General features: G+C 42.6%; 1 protein-coding gene across 1 annotated transcript; it reads right to left on the reverse strand.

Annotated features, from left to right (window-relative positions):
* Window positions 1–1,039: 1,039 nt before the first annotated feature.
* Window positions 1,040–20,629, reverse strand: si:ch1073-456m8.1 (uncharacterized). The gene is made up of 6 exons (XM_053652819.1): window positions 20,411–20,629; window positions 18,275–18,355; window positions 15,274–15,306; window positions 13,303–13,464; window positions 8,627–8,710; window positions 1,040–4,369 (listed from the first exon to the last, which is right to left on the reverse strand). Exons 1-6 carry the CDS (start codon window positions 20,504–20,506, stop codon window positions 3,860–3,862), a joined length of 966 nt encoding a protein of 321 aa, XP_053508794.1. The 5' UTR covers window positions 20,507–20,629; the 3' UTR covers window positions 1,040–3,859.
* Between the last annotated feature and the right edge of the window lie 699 nt (window positions 20,630–21,328).

Raw genomic sequence — 21,328 nt, forward strand, 5'->3', positions numbered from 1 at the left:
ATTCTCCAGCCCAAAAAAGGCCTGACGTGTAATTCCCAGTAATTCGTCCAATCATGATCAGGAGCGTGCTGGCGTTTGGTTATTCGGCTGTTTTGTTTAACAGTTCTGAATATTTTTGGCTGTAGATTACCAAAACAGGCCCTGACAGGCAATAGAGCGAGTTCTCTGAGAACTAATCTGAGAAGCCAGCGAGCCATCGTTATGCTTATCATGTGAGTTTACAACTTTAAAAAATAATATCGTAACTGTAGCTTCACACGCATCGCGAATAGGAATAGGATCCAGTGCGACCCAGATAGTTTTCTGACCGTGAGTGAGGGAGTGATCATAACTGTGAATTTCCCCTACACTCTTAAAAAATAAAGCTTCTTTAATGGGTCTCAACAGCACCATAGGTTCAGCAAAGAACCACCTTCTTGTCAAGAACCATTTTTCACTGTACAGGGTACCCGAGTTAAGCTACATGCTTCTTTGGAGATTAAACTCGTTTATTCATTATTCTTTATGGCTCATTATTGGTTCTTCAGAGCAGTGTATGGGTTCTTCAATGTATCATCCCTTAACAGGATATAGTGAACCCTATAAGGTTCTTTGAGGTTCTCCTGGCATCACTTTGGTTTCTTAAAGCACGAACTCATTTTTTTAATTAAAAGAACGAATGCTGACATGGTTTCTTGTTGCACTGCTATTAGTTTACCCAAAATAGGTGGTAAATAAATGGTTCTCTAGGAACTTAAGTTATTTTTTGTGCGACTTAAAAGGGTTCTCCTGTGGCATCAGTCTGAAAAACCCTTTCCGGTCCTAACTGGACCCTTTATTTTTAAGAGTGTCTGCGTGAGTGTGTATGAACGTGAGTGAATGAATGAATATGTCCAGCGTGTAGCAAATCCTAGATCTGACGAGCAATGCATGTATCTTTCTAGCAAGCATTAGCTTGCTCATAGCTATCCTGTTTGTATTGGAACTGAAGTTGATGAGCGATTGCAAGTAAACGGGTTTATTTCTGCTTAAAAATGCTGACCAATAAGGAAAGATTGCATGCTGTTTGTAGTTTTTTTTTTATTTCAAATAGTGGTTTTATCATAAATCATGATAAAAGGATAAGCAAGTTATTGTGATTGAACAATATATCAACACGTCTGTCTTCTTGATTAATAACGACCAGCATAGAACGATACATGCAAGTAAAGACAGGATACAGAATACAAATTATTATTAAAATATACAGCAATAATCACTCGTTTAACAATAGTGAACGATGATTATTGGAAGGCTAACGACGAATATGCTTATGAGCTCGGTTGAATTCTGTATATGGCTCTGACCATGCTGTGGGAGCTCGGTGGTTGTGGCTTTGTGCTAACATCCATAAGGCTGCGAGTTCAAATCCAAGCACTGAAGGTTCGAGTACACCTCCGTCTGAACAGGATTCTAGTGCCTTCGGGGCATTAAAGTTTCGGCATAATTTCGGAAAAGTCGCTCTAAGAAACATCCTGGTCGGACCTCTTATAGCACGCACCCCGTCTTTAAACGCACGCCACGTCAGAGTTCGTAAGCTCCTCCTACTGTCCTGAAAGACTATAAAAGTTCATCCCATGAGCAGTTTTATAAAATGCGCCAATAAAACCTAAATAAATAAATAAATCTTCCAAAGGAATAAATGAAAATCGAACGATTCGTATGAAATATTAGGACCTCGGCATGGCCGTAAAATTCCACACAGCAGTTTTTTGACTACTTTTAGAAGACTGTTATATAGCGATCCAGGCCTTTTGTATTTACAAACAGCTCTTCACTGTAGATCTACGTTAACGACTTCTTCCCGATTCTGACACAGGAAAGAAATCGGATATACGATCTATGTAACTTTTAGTGCAGCTTTAACTGTGCATGCATGTTTCTTCATTTACGAGCGCTGACATTTAAGCAGGAAATAACAGGCTACGTGTCGTGAGGCTAACCGAAATCGGTGTCCCTTCTTGTGTCAGACTTGCAAAGATAACGGTTTTACAAAATATGAAACGAATAGACGATGTAATCTGTAAAATAATGATGGTTTTAGATAATGTTTGATTCCGATTCCACACACACACACACACACACGCGCGCGCGCTGCCACTGAGAGATAAACTGATGTAAGCTAACGAGATATCAGGGAATCGATCTCGCGTGGCTACATTGAGAACAGTTTTCTGGAAATCTGTGTCTGTATCCACTCTGAGGAAAATACAAATCGAATTGCATTAAGTACAGTAAGTCAGTCACGAAGCTCGGTATCAAGGCAGGAAAGCTATGTGATACTGTGATAATCAACACTATTATTATTGTGGATTCAAAATCTACCGTAGTCACTACCCCTGCTCTCCTTTCAGGAGGAATCTGCAGGTAGAAATTTTCAGTAGTATCTAGCTACAGCCACCAACTCCAGTTGGTGATCGTGAAACCCCTGACAGATGCTCGTTAGTCTTTCAAAACAAACGTACGACTCGTTACTCATTACATGGGACGCTGAATGTTTTTTTTTTTCATGCACAGAATAATCTCAGGAATGCAAAAACTTTTGATAATTTGATACACATTTACATCTAGGGTGTATTCTCACCTCACCTCACCGCGCCCGGTGTTCCTGGAACAGGTTCTGGATCCAGCACGAGCCTGATCAGGATAAACTAAATAGACCGTTCGCTTTCAACGAAAGATTGCGAATTCCGCTGACCTGAGCGAAAGCGACCACTGGTGACTAGATGTGGGCGTGTCCAGCAATGCGAAAAAGTTGCAACGTTTTATGCAAGTTTGGAGCAACTCGCTGCAGTAGGATTGAGGACAGTGGAGCGCGCGTGATCCGCCATGCTGTCTACGAGTCCGAATTGTTTTGCGGACCCAGACGGTCCGGCGCTTGCACTGCGGATAAATGTCAAAGAGCACGCACTGCTTCTCCGTCATCTCCTAGGATACAACGGATATACGCACTCGTGAATTTTATATACAAAATTGATTTGTCAAAAGTAGAATGCTAGTTGTGCCACCTACTGATAAATGTTACTATGGCAACCAGTAGTAGGAACACCTACAGGTGACTTTATAGTACAGGGACTGGCAACCTGCAGCCATAAAATCGCTATACGTCTGAGCGTACCTTTCCACTCCTGAGATAAAGTATGTCCAATTAAGAAGGCAGTGTCAAGACAGCTGTCTTTTAAGATTCTTAAATAATGGACAAATCTGAAGGCAGCATCAGATTCTTCTACATGATGATTGTGTTCACCAAATGAAAAGTTCCACGAACAATAAAAAAGCGGACAGGAATGCTGCTCTCACACAAGATGGTGGTGATATTGAAAACCATGACAACGGCAGAAGTAATTATTGTGATATGGATATTTCATATTTGCACATCTAGTTGACGACGATCAATGATAATTCATTGACGATGAAGGTTAGGTTTGAGGGGGTCCGGGGCTTTTGTTATGACTTTTCTCTTAACTTCAGTAATATAAAATCCAGCTAAGTCACTCCTCATCCAAATTCTTGAGAATGAGGTTCTAGTCATCTTTTTATTTCTGGTATCCAGCCCAAAAAGCTCTGATGTATACTTCCCAGTGATATGTCAGGTTCTGATTTAAAAAAAAAAATATTTCAAAATAGAAACAGCCAGCCTTATACAGCAACATGTGCCAGTAAAAATGAGAGGCACATACAGAGTGAATATGAATATTAATGAATAAAGTTTCACTAAAAGATTTCAGAAATCATGGAAAACTATTTAAAAAAAAAAAAAAAAAATGCCCTCTAGGCCTTTTTAAAAATGGCAGGAATTCATACTAAAACCAGTCTTGGACGGATTCCACGTTTCTGCTCTTTAAGACAGAACGCAGGCATCTGGATCTCTTACATTTCTGGCCTCGTTGCTATTCTTCAGTTCACGCTCCCCATCTTCTTGCAAAACTGCATCTAATGGCCCATCAGGAGTTGAAGATCCAGGTGAGAAATCTGATGGTGCATCTTCATAGCCACTGCTCTCGTCATAATCTTCACCATCCTGAGCGTTTTGGCTGCTTGCCTCCGGTGTAGCCTGCTCAGAACCAACCACATGTGCTTCTTTGACCGCTTCTTCGTCCACCGGAGTTCCTCCAGCGGCATCGTGTTTGATTACGCCCGTCACTATTTTTCTGTTCTTGAAAAGCAGATATGTTGTAGAAGCAAAACTGGCGAAAGTGTTTGTAGAGCCTGTCGGTTGTGAAGCTGTGTCGACTGGTTTAGGTGCCTCTTTAGACACGGGTCCATCCACTTCGACGGCAGGATTATCAGTCATCTCAACAGCTTCCTTCTGGTCTTGTGTTATACTTTCAGCTGGAACTGAAGTTTTCTCCTGGTGACAGTAAAGAAAAGAAAACTGATGATCGAAAAGAAAATCCAGCACACGGTAGTTATACAATGAATCTTATACTAACGTTCTAGCCGGACTGCGCCCTTTAATATTCTACGGGATTTCAATAATTTAGATAAACTACTGAAGGCTAAGAGTGACAAGCAAACTTGCTCCTTGTAGTGTAAAATATTAAAAATGCTTGTTCAAACCAGCATGTTCCATTAAACATTCAACAAAAAAAGATTAAAAACACGTAAACCTCAGCTTTGTCCTGTGGGTGTGGCTTCATTGTACCGAGCTTGAGTCAAACCGTACTGAGTGTATTGAAAAGATTGTCGGTATGAGTATCAGACTTATTTTGATTTCATTTGTGTTTTAAGCGTTAAGTCTGTATTATCCAAATTAAGTTATTCACTGAATGAGACCTGAGCGTATCCTGTTTCAGTAAGTGCAATCTTTAGGCTATACAAGACAGACCACCCACAGCAATCTTTAGGGCGTCCATTAGGGCTGCACAATTAATCGAATATCGATCTCCATGATGATTTTGACCGCCCACGATTACATGAACACGATCGACTGTGATATTGACGTTAAAGTTCGTCCTCCGCTCATAGAAAACTCCGCTGCAGATCAAATCAAGCGCCTCCTAAACTTACAGCCGATCGCCATAGAGCGGCGCAGGGATGACATCGTTTTGTAACGCCAAAACCCGGAAACGAGTTATCACACTGCCAGCTTTGCTTCGTACTCCAGCGCTTGCGTGAGGGGAAATCATGACACTAACAAGTCGCTAAACGGGATTACAGACGTTGTCAGGGACATTAAACGTCATCACGCCGAACAGGAAAAAGTCTGTTTGCAGATAAACTGGTTCAGGTTTGCTGTGCACAATCCCCCCCCCCCCCAAAAAAAAAACCGTGGATGAAGATTCGTATTCTGGAATCCGTATTCTGGAAAATGTTTTTAAATAAAGTTTGGAAAAGTTGTGGGGAGCTCGGTGATGGTGATGTTGAAGTGACCGTGGTGTAGTTCGTTTATAGCGTACGGTTAGTTGTTTATTTCTGGCGATTGTATTTAGGCTTCAATAATCCAAAAGCCTATGTGAAAATCCTATTGGGTTTTTCCATCGAGGGAACCGGTGCGATGATGACGTCCGGGTTCCGGTACAAAATGACGTCATCCCTGCGTCAGCGCTCTATTGGGTGATCAGTCTGCGTCTCTCCTCCTGTAAACACTGTTACTGCCTTCTCTCCATTCGCCTCAACGGTTTTCATTTGGTTGCATATTGTTATATTTGACACATATTTTAATTTGGTTGATGGCATTTTTATTTTTTTACTTATCCTATATGTTGGATAGAATTTTATTTATATTTTGCTTCTACGAGATGATGCACTTTAAGGACCAGTCTAATTTGATGCAAAGATTTGTACATTATCAGGAATGTAGCACGACATGGAGGTGAAAGCGGCGGTCTGTTGATTTAAATGTGAAAGTGTAATAAAAATATGTCGTCCCTAAAATCAATCAATAATCGAGATCTCAGTATTGATCAAAATAATCGTGATGATCATTTTGACCACAACTGTGCAGCCCTGGCGTCCATGTGGTACCATCCACAGCAATCTCACAGCAAACTTTAGGCTGTCCATGTGGGCCATTGCCAGCAGCAGTGAGTGATTCGCAGATAAAGTTAAATCTCAATCAGCAATCTCTTCTCACATCAGGTTTCCCTCGCTAGGTTAGCTTCCATTTGAAAGATTACACATTCCTCCTTTTGAAAGCATGAGCTGATAGACACCCACGATTGGTGTTGTCTCCATTTAGTTGTCCAGAAATGTATATCTTCTTCTTCAGTGTGTGTGTGTGCAATCTAAGAGCCCTAGACAACTGTCAAAAGGAGAACTGGAACCACTACTGGTACCTCAAAGGCCATGGACTCACCTCTTGGTGCATTTTGTCAGGAGGCCGGACTAACATACTCGTAGTGGTAGAATTGTTCTCTAAAGGATGTTGTATAATCCCTCTCTGATCCCCTGGTCTCCCCACAACCTACCAGATGGGTAGGTGAAAAGACTCCAAATGCTCAGGCAATTTGTTCTTTACATTTATTTTCTCTTTGTGTTTTTCATCCTGACTGATACGAGGCACTGTTTTAACACTGTTAAAATGCTACATTAAAAAGTGCTAATCGTTGTTATTAGGGACGTGAAAGTCAGTTGAAATTGTAACAGGAAAAACTCAAAGCATGCTCTCTGAGGCATAACACGGTAGTGAGATTTACCAGATCTATATTTATCACATAACAGGAACTTGTGTAACATTGTACATCAACATTTGATTATAGCTCCCTGAGTGGGCGGTGCAGTCTGACTGCTGTTTCATTGACGCTTCGTTTTCCAGCTAGGGCTTCTGAATATTGGCTGAATTCTGTATTGACATTACAGAAACTCAAAATCCAAACAAAGACAGCCATTTGCCATGATGTTACACCCTAAAAAAAGACCTTGTGTCTACTAGAATCTCCGAATGCTACTGTAAGAGGAGGAGCTTTCTGCATTGATGGGCAATATGACACACCTGGTTGGATGTTGGTGGTCCGACAGAATGTGAGATGAACTTACTGCGGCACTTGAAGGTTCGTTAACCCTTTAGAATTTTCTACATTTCTACATAAATATGACCTAAAACATCATGCGATTTTCACACAAGTCCTAAAATTATATAAAGGGAACCTAATTAAATGAATCAAACAAAAAATATTATACTTGGATATTTATTGAGGGGAAAATGATCCAATATTACATCTTACATCTGTGAGTGGGAAAAGTATGTGAACCTTTGCTTTCGGTGTCTGGTGTGATTCCCTTGTGCAGCGATAACTGCAACTAAACGTTTCCAGTAACTGTTAACCAGTCCTGCACAAGCCATGATACTACCGCCACCATGTTTTCACAGATGGGATAAGGTTCTTATACTGGAATGCAGTGTTTACCTTTCTCCAAACATAACGCTTCTCATTTAAACCAAAAAGTTCTATTTTGGTCTCAAACATCCACAAAACATTTTTCCACTAGCCTTCTGGCTAGTCCAGGTGATCTTCAGCGAACGCAGATGGCAGCAATGTAATTTTTGGAGAGCGGTGGTTTTCTCCTCGCAACCCTGCCATGCACACCGTTGTTGTTCAGTGTTCTCCTGGTGGTGGATTCATGAACATTAACCAGTGTGAAAGAGGCCTTTAGTTGCTTAGAAGTTACCCTGGGTTCGTTAGTGACCTCGTAGACTATTACACCTCCTGCTCTTGGAGTGATGTTTGTTGGTAGACCGCTCCTGGGAGGGTAATAATGGTCTTGAATTTCCTCCATTTGTACACATTCTGTCTGAATGTGGATTGGTGGAGTCCAAACTCTTTAGAGATGGTTGTGTGACCTTTTCAGGCCTGATGATCATCAGGAACTCTTTTTCTGAGGTCCTCAGAAATCTCCTTTGTTTGCGCCATGATACACTTGTTGTGAAGATCAGACTCTGATGGATCGCTGTACTTTAAATAAAACAGGACATTCACTCACACCTGCTCGTCATCCTATTGACTGAAATCACCTGACTCTAATCTCACCTTCAAATTAACTGCTAATCCGAGAGGTTCTCATACTTTTGCCTCTCACAGAAATGTAATACTGGATCATTTTCCTCGATAAATAAATGACCAAGTATAATATTTGTCTCGTTTGTTTAATTGGGTTCTCCATGTCTACTTTTAGGTCTTGAGTGAAAATCTGACGTTTTAGGTCAAAATTATGTAGAAAAAGACTTTCGAGCACCACTGTAAACTCACAGCTTATTATTTCAGTCATTCATCTTAAAGCTTATTCGTCTGTAACTACTAAAATGTAATAAACATGTCATTCTAATGACACTAAAGGTATGTAGTAACTAAGGAATGTAAGTCTAGAACAACTGATGGACCAGTAAACTTTAGGGTTTGCTAATGATTTGTTTTCTTAATATTCTATATTAATTTTTGTAATTGTTTTCATTTTTCTGGTAATACTCCAGAAAATTCAACGTGTGTTGTCTATATATATATATATAACGTTTGTAACATACCGTGGAATATGAAACGACACTTCCAAAAAACCGATCGTACTCCTTTTCTGTCATTACAATAACTTCTTCACAGAGCCCTAAAATGTAATGCGAGCAGGCTGGCTTGCATACTGCTGTTTCTCATTGACAAGCATAGCATTCTCTCACCTCCTTTAACTGCTCCAACTTCTGCATCAGCAATGCAACAGTGTCCTCCAACTTCCTTCTCTTCTCCCTCTCTTGCTCCAGCTCCTGCAGGCAAACAGCGACAGAGAGAGACGGTATAGCGATAGGGACTTATCCGTTGATCCAAACTTCATTCGTTTGCTAAATACAGTTCATAATCCAGCTCTTTTGACTCTACTATATTTGCTCATATTTCTAGCTGTAACAGTTGTATACATTGAAAGATCATCTACAACAGTCAAAACAGATTCAATACTTTCTTGAATTTGGGACATTACCTCCTAATTGGTCCAGATTATCACAAGACCTTGTTTTCCCCGTTCGTATGCTCCCTCAACTCGGATTTCCTATTCCTGAACTCGGAATGATCTCAATTCAACTCGCCTCAAAACAAAGTAGCCCTTCTTACCTTTTAAATAACATTACTTTGTTAAATCTATAACATTATACATCTTATAGAGGATAGACATGAAGAGGCGTTCATGGTTTTTCCCCACTTTGTAGCTTGAATGCACAAAAGGTATAAAATGAAGTAATTCCAAGCTCCAAATTCCCACTTCCTAGTTAATTCAAACGCAGCACAAGTCCAGGAGTCTAGCCCTGCATAGTCCAATGTGATGTACGTCATCTAGTAAGCCAGCCTCTGTTTAGACAAGGAGCTCTTTTTCGTATCGAATGTTGGTGGTGGGGGTATGGCGGCTGGGGTGTGGTCAAGCACTGCGTTTGTGAATGGAGGGCAGAGTTCGAACGTGTGGTTTGGAGGAGCATGCACCTGTGGGTAATTGTAATAATAAGTGTTCTGTGCTGCAGTGAGCGGCAGGGGAGGAAATAAAAGCAGGGAGTGACACAAGGTGTTCCAAACCTGCCTCCAGCTTCCTCATTTCCACTCAAACCAAATTTTTTGCCTTCATCGAACAATGCAAGGCCAATCAACTGGATTTACACTCCTTGCTTACATTACCTTGGGTAGAAATCATGGACTCAACCACAAGGTCATCCCAGAGACACCAGGCAAGCAAAGCATGCAAAGCTTATCACTGGTGCATGTAGTTCTCAGACTCTCTGAACTCTAGGGCTAGGTGTGTGTGTGTGTGTTGGGGGATGGTGTGGTAAAGATTCTATGACTGCAGCACAAGGAAGAACTCTTGAGGAGCTGTGAACGATTTTTTTTTAGGAATAATTAACAGTTTAGAAAGGTTGTAATAAGTTTATAAGCCTCCAGAGAGATGCCATCCATGGTGCTGTGACGAGCTGCAATTCCTGCCATGTACACCTTTTATTGTAGATAGGAACTTCCTGTCTAGAAGACCCTGAAGAAAAGTTAGGATTTTAGGATTCGGGTAATGCACTGCATCCGGTCGTTGAAGAGCACGACATTCATGGACCTGCTTCCACCTAATGTCCATATACCAGGGTCTCTGGCTTGGAGGAGTGTTGGATAACTAGGTGAAAGTGCTCTGTTCGCAAATCAGTTCCATGAATCATTCTTTTGGAACAGCAGATCTGCACAGATGTTTTTATAAAGCAGTAGTAAAAACATATTGCCTGCTATGTCAAGGCCATGAGCAGGACTCATGGGAGCAGAGCATAGGAAGTATCAGTGGTAAAGGAGGAAAGGCTGTTGATGTATTTTTACCTTTTAAATCGGAGATGAGAGCAACTCTGGCATCACCGGTGTCTCTTTCATACTTCTCTTTGTGAGCACTGGTGTAATGGGATTTAAATTCAAATCTTTCATCATAGAGTTCGTTCCCAAACAAACCAAACACATAGCTGCCCCCCTTGAACTCTGTAAAAGGATCATCTGTTTCCCATATTGATTAGAAAACATGATTTTCATCGTCAATGTTTTTTTTCTTTTTCTTTGCTCGTTTTAGTGAACGTTCACATTAGCGTGCACACGCACTCTCACTTAAAGCAGGGTGAATCAAAATCCTACTACGCTGCAATTACGACGGTGATCGGCAGGTCTTTAGAACTAGCGACCTCTCCTGGTTGGGGTTAATATTAACATCCTAATCTGAAAACAATCTTTCCATGACCCACTTTTAAAATGTATTAAAATCGATCATCGGAGTATAATATGGTCCAGCGGGCCGTATTTAAAGACATTGCCGCTAGTTGACCATCCCTGCATTAGCGCCTTTGCATTCATTGGGCAACATGCACCTAGATATGGTGCTTCAGATATGACTTTCGGATATGACGTATTGTGATGTGTCACGTTTGCTATAACGTGTTCAAACTGTCCTGTTCTCTAATGTGACATCCCTTGCACTATCACAATTGGCACTGTGTGGAAAAAGTGCATTCGCTGTTCTGAGTTGTGTAGCACTATCCAGCTCCACTCAGACTACCAGCAGTATAAGAGTGGCCATCTTTGCTAGTTCACAGCCTGTCGCAAAGGTCAACCCAGACCCGTTACAGTCAGGGCGGGTCTACATCGCAGTTCACAAGACCGTATGACCACTTTTTATGATCAGTTCTCGCTCTAGGATGTGGCTGTAAACATAGCTTCCTCACACTCTGCTGATGATGAAGTGGAAGGGTGACTAATCAGTGGACTGTAAGGTGTGTTCCGCTGGAGGATATTTGTCTTTGAGTTGCGGTTTTGGCTCCTGAATCATCAATTTGAACTGAGCCATGTCTGCTACCAAGGCATTAATTTACTTAGAAAGAGACGCATTGTTTTCTGGGCTACTTGTTGTGCGACGTGGGCATTTTCAAGTAGTGCGATACTTAAGCGTCCATGACTCCGAATCAGAGTCTAAATCTGACAGCTAAGCTTGATATGTCGGCATCGGCATAGCCGCACACTCGGGACAGGTGACGTCCAAGTCCGGTAGCGGATCCTTAACATGGATATAATGCAGAGGCAGTGTGCATGTAGCCGGTGCTGACTTCGGCTTCCGGGGGATTCAGACTCCAGGTGCGCAAGAACAAATCTTGCTGTATGACTCGGTTAACCACTTAGTGCTTCATGAAAGAGCATGGAGTTATATGGAAAGAAAACCGACTCCAGCCCCAATGTTGCATATTAGCAGATAAGATAGCAGGCTCAGAAATTAAGCGTGTGGTATAGCACAGGAAAACCACTCAACTAAATAAGCGGTGCTTAGTCATAGGCCTGCTGGTCGGTAGGCGGCGGAGGATACGTAATACCATGTAAGAACCCGACCTGGCTGGGAGAAAGGAACGTAAATGGAGGGAAACCCAACTCTTGTATTAACAGTATTGTGAGTTCGCTGAATCCAAGCTCAGTAGTGAATGGGATGTGAGAGGAAATCACTCAAACCTGACAGAAACATACAGTCAAAGACACACTGGATGGTTAGATCGCAGCCCTGCTGAAAATGTTTACCCAGAACGGTGCGAAAAACGAAAAACCACAACCGGTGTGTGGAGGGTCTGCAGGCTAAAACAGCCTGTTGATGAGAGAGATCAGAGGAGAATGACCTGACTGGTTTGAGCTGACAGGAAGTCTAAAGTAACTCAAATAAGCACTCTTTACTACCGTGGTGAGCAGAAAAGCATCTCAGAATGCACAACACAACAAACCTTGAGGTGCATGGGCTACAACAGCAGAAGGTGGATGGGCTACCACATCAGGTTCCACTCCTGTCAGCCAACAACAAGGATCTGTGGGGCACACACTCACCGAACTGGACAGTTGAAGACCGGGTGATATTTTTTTTCTAATGTTCTTGGCTGACAGGAGAGGTTGTTGTAGCCTATCCACCTCAAGGCTTGATGTTTTGTGCATACTGAAATGTGTTTCTGCTCACCACGATTGTAAAGAGTGATTTATGAGTTACTATATCCTTCTTGCCAGCTCAAACCAATCTGACTATTTTCCTCTGGCCTCTCTTATCAACAAGGCGTTTCCATCCACAGAACTGTTGCAGCATTCTGTGTAAACTCAAGAGACTGTTGTGTGTGAAAATCCCAGGAGAGCAGCAGTTTCTGAAATACTCAAACTACGTCTGGCACCAACATCCATGACCCAATCCTACTTTTTCTTCATTCTGTTTGATGTGAACATTACCTGAAGCTCTTGACCTGTATCTGGATGATTTTATTTATTTATTTATATTTGCATTGTGCTGCTTCAGCATGATTGGCTGTTTTAGAGAACTGCATGAACGTGTACAGGTGTTCCTAATAAAGTGGCTGGCGAGTGCATGTTCTAACTGCCTTACTGCTGTGTAAAAATGTATTTTATTTTTTTGAAAGAAAAACTTGTCTAGGATGTAGTCTATGAGGAAGTACCCAACTTGGCAGGGAGAATGTGAGAAAGCGAGTGCTACAAGCAACGATACAGACGTGTCCTGCGGTCTGCATTGACTTTAGTCTGGGTTTCTGTTTGTGTTGATACGAGTAGTGAAAAGAACCAGTTGTGAAATTGTAAACATGCATCAACATGTCGTTCCAGGACCGTGTCAAGTCCGGTATCCCTACTACAAAGCCTTCATGTTCTCACCCCTGCCCCTCCCCCAACCTAAATCTCGAAGGTTTGATTACCAATAACATCGTCATAATAATGGTTTTTTTGCACATCCAAATACATCCATTTGTGACCAGAAGTGCTGTGGTGTGAAAGTGTGAAATAGAACCATCCTTCTACACGTTCACTTAGAAAAACATGTTGGTGTACGTACCATGCTGATTTGATGAGCCTCCCTCTTGGTCTCGGAGAGCGCCTCCTCAGCTCCTTCCAGGGCATCCTGGAGACAATCTACCTGGAAAAGCAATACCCCCTGCTGCAGCTCGACGCTCTGGAGCTCTGCTAAACACATCTCGTAGTTCTGCTGTAGCTCCATCTGGAGAAAATAGAATAGATACCATAATGTTAGCTTAATCACTAATAAACCTAGCTAACTGTAATAGTCCAGCTAACGTTAATAAGCTAGACATCAAACTTCTCTGGGTACTCAATGTCACTTACTACCGGTGAGGTAATGCTAGCGTTAAGCGTGCTAAGTTACCTGGCCGTGTTTGACTGGTTGCGTTTCGTTATCTGTCCTTCAGGTAATGTTGCTCAGCTGTACATGGCAGGGGTTGACGGGTCAATAGCCTGGGCAACTGGACAAGCAGATTTATTCCGAGTTGCCCAGGACACAAATAAGAGTCTGGTAGGTGTAATTAACAGTTTGATAATAGTCGGCTTTTGACAGAGCTGTTACCAGCCTCTTTGCTTTTGTCTACCAACCAGAGAAAGAAAAAAAGACACCCTATTGACTTTCAAAAGCAACTCTTTACTTGATTTACATGTTTAAATGCAACATATTCCACTTTCTATATGTTTGATGGTGGAGCGACAGACTACTAGCGTAGTACACACCATATACTGGACTACAAGACTCGCATCACTATACCACCCTTTTACTGCACTTTTACTACTGTTGAAATGCATGCTTATTATTATTATTATTATTATTATTATTTTATTTATTTTAATAAACACAAAAAAGCATCAAGTTAACTAAATGCATTTCCCGTGTCCTTTCCCCTTCAGTGAACTGTCTCTTCCACCAGCCGAGTTTTATTTATGTTAGGTCTGACCGCTGCGTTAGCTGAAAAATCATAAAATCGTAGTTTTCGGGTGTCTCCTGTAAGGGTAAACTGTACATGTTGGCACCTCTGCTTTGGGAGTGAATTACACTGTAGTTTCCAGGTGTCATGTAATCAGAGAAGGAACTCTGAACTACAGTTCCCAGCAGCCACTGCATCACAGTCAAATGACCACCTGCACCTGAATCGACCCAGTGTCACAAACGACTCGTTAAATGATCCGTTCTAAAGGATTCGTTCCAAACTCCTCCTTTCAGAGAGCATACTCTGCTCCGATTGGTCAGATGTCCCAGTCTGTTGTGATTGGTCTACCGCTGTCAGCGTGTGTCGAAAAGGAAACGCCCACTACCGTAACGGGTTCCAGCTCCGTCTCTTCACGAGCAGCCGATGAAGACCAGAGGCGAGGTTTTTTGTTATAAACCTACGTAGGTTTGTACAGGAAGTAAGTCTGGAATCACTAACGACTCGATTCAGCTGTTCAGAATCGATTCCTTCTTTTAGGAGTCAATAACTCCTGTTTGTCGTGTCGTGTTTTTACATTCACATACAGTTCTATACTACATTACATGAAAGGTAACATCGGGAAAACCATAATAGGTGCACTTTAAGCTTCCACCCTTGGTGTCTTCCGGACTACTCGCATGCTGGACTCGCACAGCAGACTGAGCGCAGATCTCACAAAAGACACGTCCTTTTCATTTTCATGAGTACGAGAAACACAAGAGGTGCAAACCAAGTGTTAGTTCCAAGTGCAAACGTTTCAGCTCTCTCGGTCACACTCCGAAATGGTTGCCACTTTACACTGGTACGTTCTGTTGCACCTTGAACAGTTTCTATTTATCTTTCCATTTGATAGGCATTTGCTTTTCCTGCCATGTTTCTCCAGTGCTGAATACTTGCTACGGTCTGTATTTTAAAAGGTACTATAACGTACATGTCACACATGGATACTTTTCCATCATCATAGCATTTAAAGGCTGTTTACACTGAAGCACGCAGGCTATGTTAGGAAATACTTAATGAATTATTCAGGTTAAGTAGAAGTGCAATATAAATACCATGGACGTGGTTTCTGCGGGCTCATCTTCACTCTGATGCAAAAAAAAAAAAAAAAAAAGAAAGAAAATGTAAGAATTAATCATGAATACAACAGGCTGAACAAGACAAATTATTATATATAATGAAAACACGGTATACGACTGTAAGTAATCAGACGACAACTGCTTTCACTATATTGGGTTGTTCTTTATTCATGACTTATTTTGCCTAATTATGTAATTACCTCCCATTACAGTCAGCCTCCGCCTCTTATGTCACTGTGCCCTGTGCAGCTATTCTGAAGTGATTGAGCCTACTCAGGGGGATTTTGAAAAGTGAACGCTCATGGTAGCTTTTTGAGGTCATTCCTAACAGAAATGTTGAAAAAGAATCATTTCAAAGACGTTTGCGATTTAAGAGAGCAACCGATGGAGACTTCGCTGTCAAGATTCACTGTGGTGAACTGGGGTTTAAGCTACGTCCACGGTAATCCGGATCAATTTGAAAACGTATCTTTTTCTGGTGAATGGTCTGCACTTATATTAGCGGTTCTACAAAGCGCTTTACATTGGTTCTCATTCACACACACACACACCAATGGTAGCAGAGCGCTAGCTTGCCATCGGGAGCAACTTGGAGTTCAGTGTCTTGCCCAAGGACACTTCGGCACGAGGAGTCACGTGGGCCGGGAATCGAACCGCCAACCCTACGATTAGTGGACGACCCGCTCGACCACCTGATCCACAGCCGCCCGATTTGTTTTCTATGTTTTGGCTTTGGATTTCTCTCCAGCGAAAACGGAGCTTTTTCGATAAACGCTCTCCCAAGTGGACAGATCTGAAAACGCTGTTTTTGCGTGAGAAAACGGCGGTATTCAAAAACGATGAGGTATTTGAGTGACGGGACCCGTTCGACTCGAAACGAACAAGCTGCTGGGCGATGTTGTACTGCGGTTGTTGTTCCTGCGCTCCAGTCTGACAGCTTTGTTACAGATTAACGTCGCTTTGTAAAACCTTCCCGTTGCGTTTTTAAATAAACGCCGGACGGAAATGAAGCACGCCAAAAGCTTCTTACGTTTTTACGCGTGCGCAGTACACACTCTCAGAAAGGATGTGTTCATATCCGACACACTTCTGGTGTTATTACGATTTCGACACGTTAAATTATTGTTTATAAACGATTTATTATGTTAAATTATCCAATAAATATGTTTGAAAAGAAAACTATTTCACCCGAGTGACCAACGCAACGTTTTTAATGTGTTAAATTATTGTCCAATCATGTTGTGGACTGCGCTGCTGACATCGTCATCATCATCCAACTCTGAACTCTCCTCAAAGTGAGTATCATTACTGCTTCCTCAGTGATGGCGTTACACTACCAGTGTCATGTTGTTTATATTGGCTGTGAAATATGGACTGAGGTTATTCTATAATTCTCTGGGTCTGCATCTTCTCTGAGGCTCTGAGTTAGGGTTAGCTAGCTGGATGCTGTCACCAATCACAGTAGGGATGAGCGATGCTAACCTAGACTCTCACTTGAGATGATAACATTACTTTAGCATACAGCTCGCGGTAATGTTAGACATTCCCATGATCTTTTTGAGAGTTAACGATAACGTAGCATTACAGCTGTTTACCATGATGTAATACAGAGAGTGGGTTAACCTTAACTACATTCAGCAAGTGTTTTGGACAAGGCGAGCTATAGTAATTAGCATTAGGAGGATTGGATAGATGCGTGTTTCTTCATGTATTCGGGGAATGTTAATGCTGGGTAACAGGTGCAGACAGTCAGTTTTGTACACAGAAATACACAGAGGCCATTTTGAGTGCTGTGCCTAAGCTGCTTTGAAAGAGATTCAAACTCAAATCCAATGTTTGTACGTTGATGGTGGATGACGGATGTGGGCATATCTGGTGTTACCGGGTCGGATGGAATCACGGACTGGGAAAACCTTTGATACGTCGGCAAACAGCCAAAAATGGGCCAAAACTAGGTTTTTCTACCTATTACGTACTCTGAGATAACGTCTACTTTATAGACTCGCCTGAGCCTCGTGCAAAGGTCATGTTTGGTAAGGAGCTAGCTTGGTATTGCTAGCTTGAACGTGCTAAGTTAAGTTAAGTGTGCTTTCGTAACACGGTGAACGTCTCGCTTTGAGCATAGTTAAGTTCTGGATAGTTAGTTGTCATAACTGGAGGCTACAGACTGGAGATTGCTGAGGACGGTACCGCTTGAAGTACCATGAAATAGGTTTGGCCCTCAATTCCACATGGACGTTCTCGCTGTGGTTGTTGGGACTACGGTTGCAGCGATGGCCTCGGGACTGTAATTACCACATGCAGTTTTGCACTCGGGTCTCCTTTAGTGAACAGTGGACTAGTTCAACAAAGAGACTTCATATAAAAACCATAATGACCTTTCTTTTACTTTCACACTATCCGTCGTTACGCAGATGAGGACGGGTTCCCTTCTGATTCTGGTTCCTCTCAAGGTTTCTTCCTCATATCATCTTAGGGACTTTTTCCTCGCCACCGGCTTGCTCAATAGGGATAAATTCACTCGCTGAAAATCTGTATCCTGTGTTTATATGTTTCCGTAAAGCTGCTTTCAGACAATGTCCATCGACAGAAAGAAATTCGCTGAATTAATCGACAATCGTTTCAGCACGGAGTTAAAAAAAAGGTCCGAATTTGAATATGTGAACGGTTTTCCCAGGCTGCCACACACAGAGTTGAACTGAATTATTTTTATATCATATAGCATTAAACTATGCTCTGTAAACCACTCTTCCATCTAAAACAGCGTGACCTAGTATCCATTCGGTTTGCTCTCATGACAGATACTGCAGAAACGCGTCCAAGCCCGCTGTTGCACAACAGCCGTCACATAGTCAACACCCAATCATGACTCACACTAAACAAGTCGCAGGAATTATATCTGATATCTGATGGACAGTGGACATGAAGGCATAAAATGTGGTCATTTCAGCCACAATTCGACACCGATATCCGTTACCTGACTTCCTCTTGTGTCTCCCCTCCTGAGCGATCCATATCTGCTGTCTCTGCGAGTTAAGCGCTTGGGTGACTCTTCAGCCTGACACACAAACAACACAGAAATACACATGAGAGTCACATCAGTAACACGGTATACTGCAGTAGACTGTCAGGAGATTCAGATCACTTGCATCCAAAGCCTCATGATAAAGAACGAGCCAATCACCACACCTTAACCCAATCGAGCAGCATGTCACCTCCTTGAAGGGAGACCCCGCCCCCCAAAAAAACAACCCCCCAAAAAACAACTAGAACTGAAAGAAGGTGCAGTACAAGCCTGGAAAAGCATCACAAAAGAAGAATGTGACGGTGTGGTGATGTCAGTGGGTCGCCGGCTTGATGCGTTTAATGCATGCAAAGGATATGCATCCAAATATGAAGCGTTATTTACTTTAAGACTATCTGTTCTGTTTCTGTATATTTTCAGTGGTCTGCCACCAAAGACGTCACGCTTTAAGTTGTTTAACACGTTCCAGATTTAGCCCCACCCCCTTTTTTTTTCCTGATATAATAACCTCCACTCTTCTGAGAAGGCTTTCCACTAGATTTTGGAGCATGACTGTGGGGATTTGTGCTTATTCAGCCACAAGAGCATTAGTGAGGCCAGGTGCTGATGTCGGTCGAGGACTGGGGAGCAGTCAGTGTTTCAGTTCATCCCAAAGGTGTTCAATGGGGTTGAGGTCAGGGCTCTGTGCAGGACACTTGAGTTCTCCCAGTCCAACTTTAGCAGATTATGTCTTCATGGACCTCGCTTTGTGCACACTGTCATGCTGGAACAGTTCGGGGCTAAGTTCGAGTAAAGGGAAATCGTAATGCTACAGCATCCTATACAAATGCATGCTTCAAACTTTGTGGCGAGAGTTTGGGGAAGACGCACACGTGTGTGTTATGGTGAAATGTCCACACACTTTGTTCTGCTGTGTTTAGGTTTGTTGCACTATCTTGTACTCTAATGGTTTCCATCCATCCATTTTTCGATACCTCCATCACTTTCTATCTAACTGGGTCGTGGGGGAACCTGGAGCCTATCCCAGGGAGCATGGGACACAAGGCGGGGTACACCCTGGACGGGGTGCCAATCCATCGCAGGGCACAATCACACACACATACACACCCATTCATACACTACGGACCTGCTAATCAGCCTACCATGCATGTCTTTGGATTGAGGTCGGAAACCCCCGCAGCACGGGGAGAACATGCAAACTCCGCACACACACAGGGTCGTGCCAGGAATCGAACCCCCAACCCTGGAGGTGTGAGGAAAACGTGCAAACCCTACTCTAATGGTTTAGTGACAGAAAGTTGCATTGAGTTGAATCTATGTAGATATTATTGGCTAAAGGAAAAATCAGACTTATAGTACTTGCTCTTTGGTGTGGCCTGTGTGTAAAAATGTAAATGAGTTAAACCCTTGTTTATGCATCAGCTGATTTGATGAAAGCCTGTGAGAGCTGAAGGTCTTGTTGTGCTAATGAGCTGCTGACGTCATGACGCAATCGAGCGTCACCTGGAAACGCCTCAACGCCTGAGTAACTTTTCATCTCCCTGGAAAATACTGGCCAGCTAATCGTTCTGAGGTTCTTTTATTGACCCAGGGAGTCTTGTAGGAAAGGAAAATGACTCTTTTTTTTTTTTTTAGGAATGAAATCTCACATATGCTCGAATTTTCTGTGTAAATACAGTACAGTCCTACTAAAACCCAGCACTAAACCTGGGCGTGTTCCACTCTAGTCCTTGTGTTCAACACTTTAGGAACACATTAGGAACGCAGTAGTACTCTAACGCCTGGCTTCAGCATCCGTTAGCTGGTAAATAACAGAAACTAGGCATCTTTAAACAACGGTATTTTTTAAATTTATTTTTAATTAGCGTTATTTTATTGCTTCGTCTTTAACAGGAGACGGATTCTGATTGGTGAGAAGGAACAATAACATCGTCACGCGCGCACACACACACAAAAAGATTTCATAACCAACCAAACTCGCTATCATTTACCCCAGCCTTATTGAGAAATAGTCTAAAATCAGTTTACGGCTAGATTAGTCTATCGTAAACAAACGGAAAACAATGAGTATTTCTTTAAACAGCTAACCTCTATTATGTGTCGAAGAGACTCTTCTTCGCTCATCGCGCGCGAGACGATTCGTTTCCTCGGTGAGGCGGATTTCTCCACTGTGTCCGAGTGCATGATGGAAACAAAACGAACTACTTTACACGTTTTAATCAAATAGACCCTAGAAATGAACAGCGAAAAGTGTTTCCCAGCAGTTTTAGTGGGTGTTTGACAGAAGGAGGTGGCTATAGACTCGACTCCGGTTATAGGAGGGACTGGAGCAAACATAGTGAGGGGCGCGTCTCGATTCAACTGATAATTTACATCCCTTCGACCTTCTCTCCTCGCTGTAGCTTGTAGTGATGTGCCGTTCATTTTGAACGGATCTTTAATATGACTCGGGAACAACGAGTTGTCTCAGTGATTCATTCGTTGCATTTTTGACCATGCGTGCGCTGTAACGTCCCCATAGGTTCTGTACAGCAAACTGAAACGATTCGTTTACGTCTCGAGTCTTCGGGTCCGAGTCGTTCGTTTTCATCACGTCACAGCCCCACTGCATTCAGCCTATGGGGCGGTCACGGGATGAACGAACGACTCGATCCCGAAGACTCGAGGCGTAAACTAATCGTCGGACAGACGTGACAAAAGAAAGAACGACTCGGATCGGGAGGTGAGGTGAACTAACAGACTGCATAGTGTAAGGATCCGGCTAGATCCTCACGGGTTGCTCAGGAAAGTTAATATAACTCAGCCGGACACAGAGTGAAAGTGCTGTTCTCCGTTTATTACTCGAAGGATACCATAGGCTTACGCATGGTTACAGGTCAGTCATTAGAGAGGATTACCCGAGTGAAACGTCCCAAAAATGGTACCTTACATGAGACCGCATGTCAGCACACAATGTCAGGGTCACGGAGAGAGAGAGCAGGGTGGCGACGACGCCCCCTGACCCCA

This window comes from Ictalurus furcatus, chromosome 21 (genome assembly GCF_023375685.1).
Source record: "Ictalurus furcatus strain D&B chromosome 21, Billie_1.0, whole genome shotgun sequence".
In the NCBI taxonomy this organism is placed as follows: domain Eukaryota; kingdom Metazoa; phylum Chordata; class Actinopteri; order Siluriformes; family Ictaluridae; genus Ictalurus; species Ictalurus furcatus.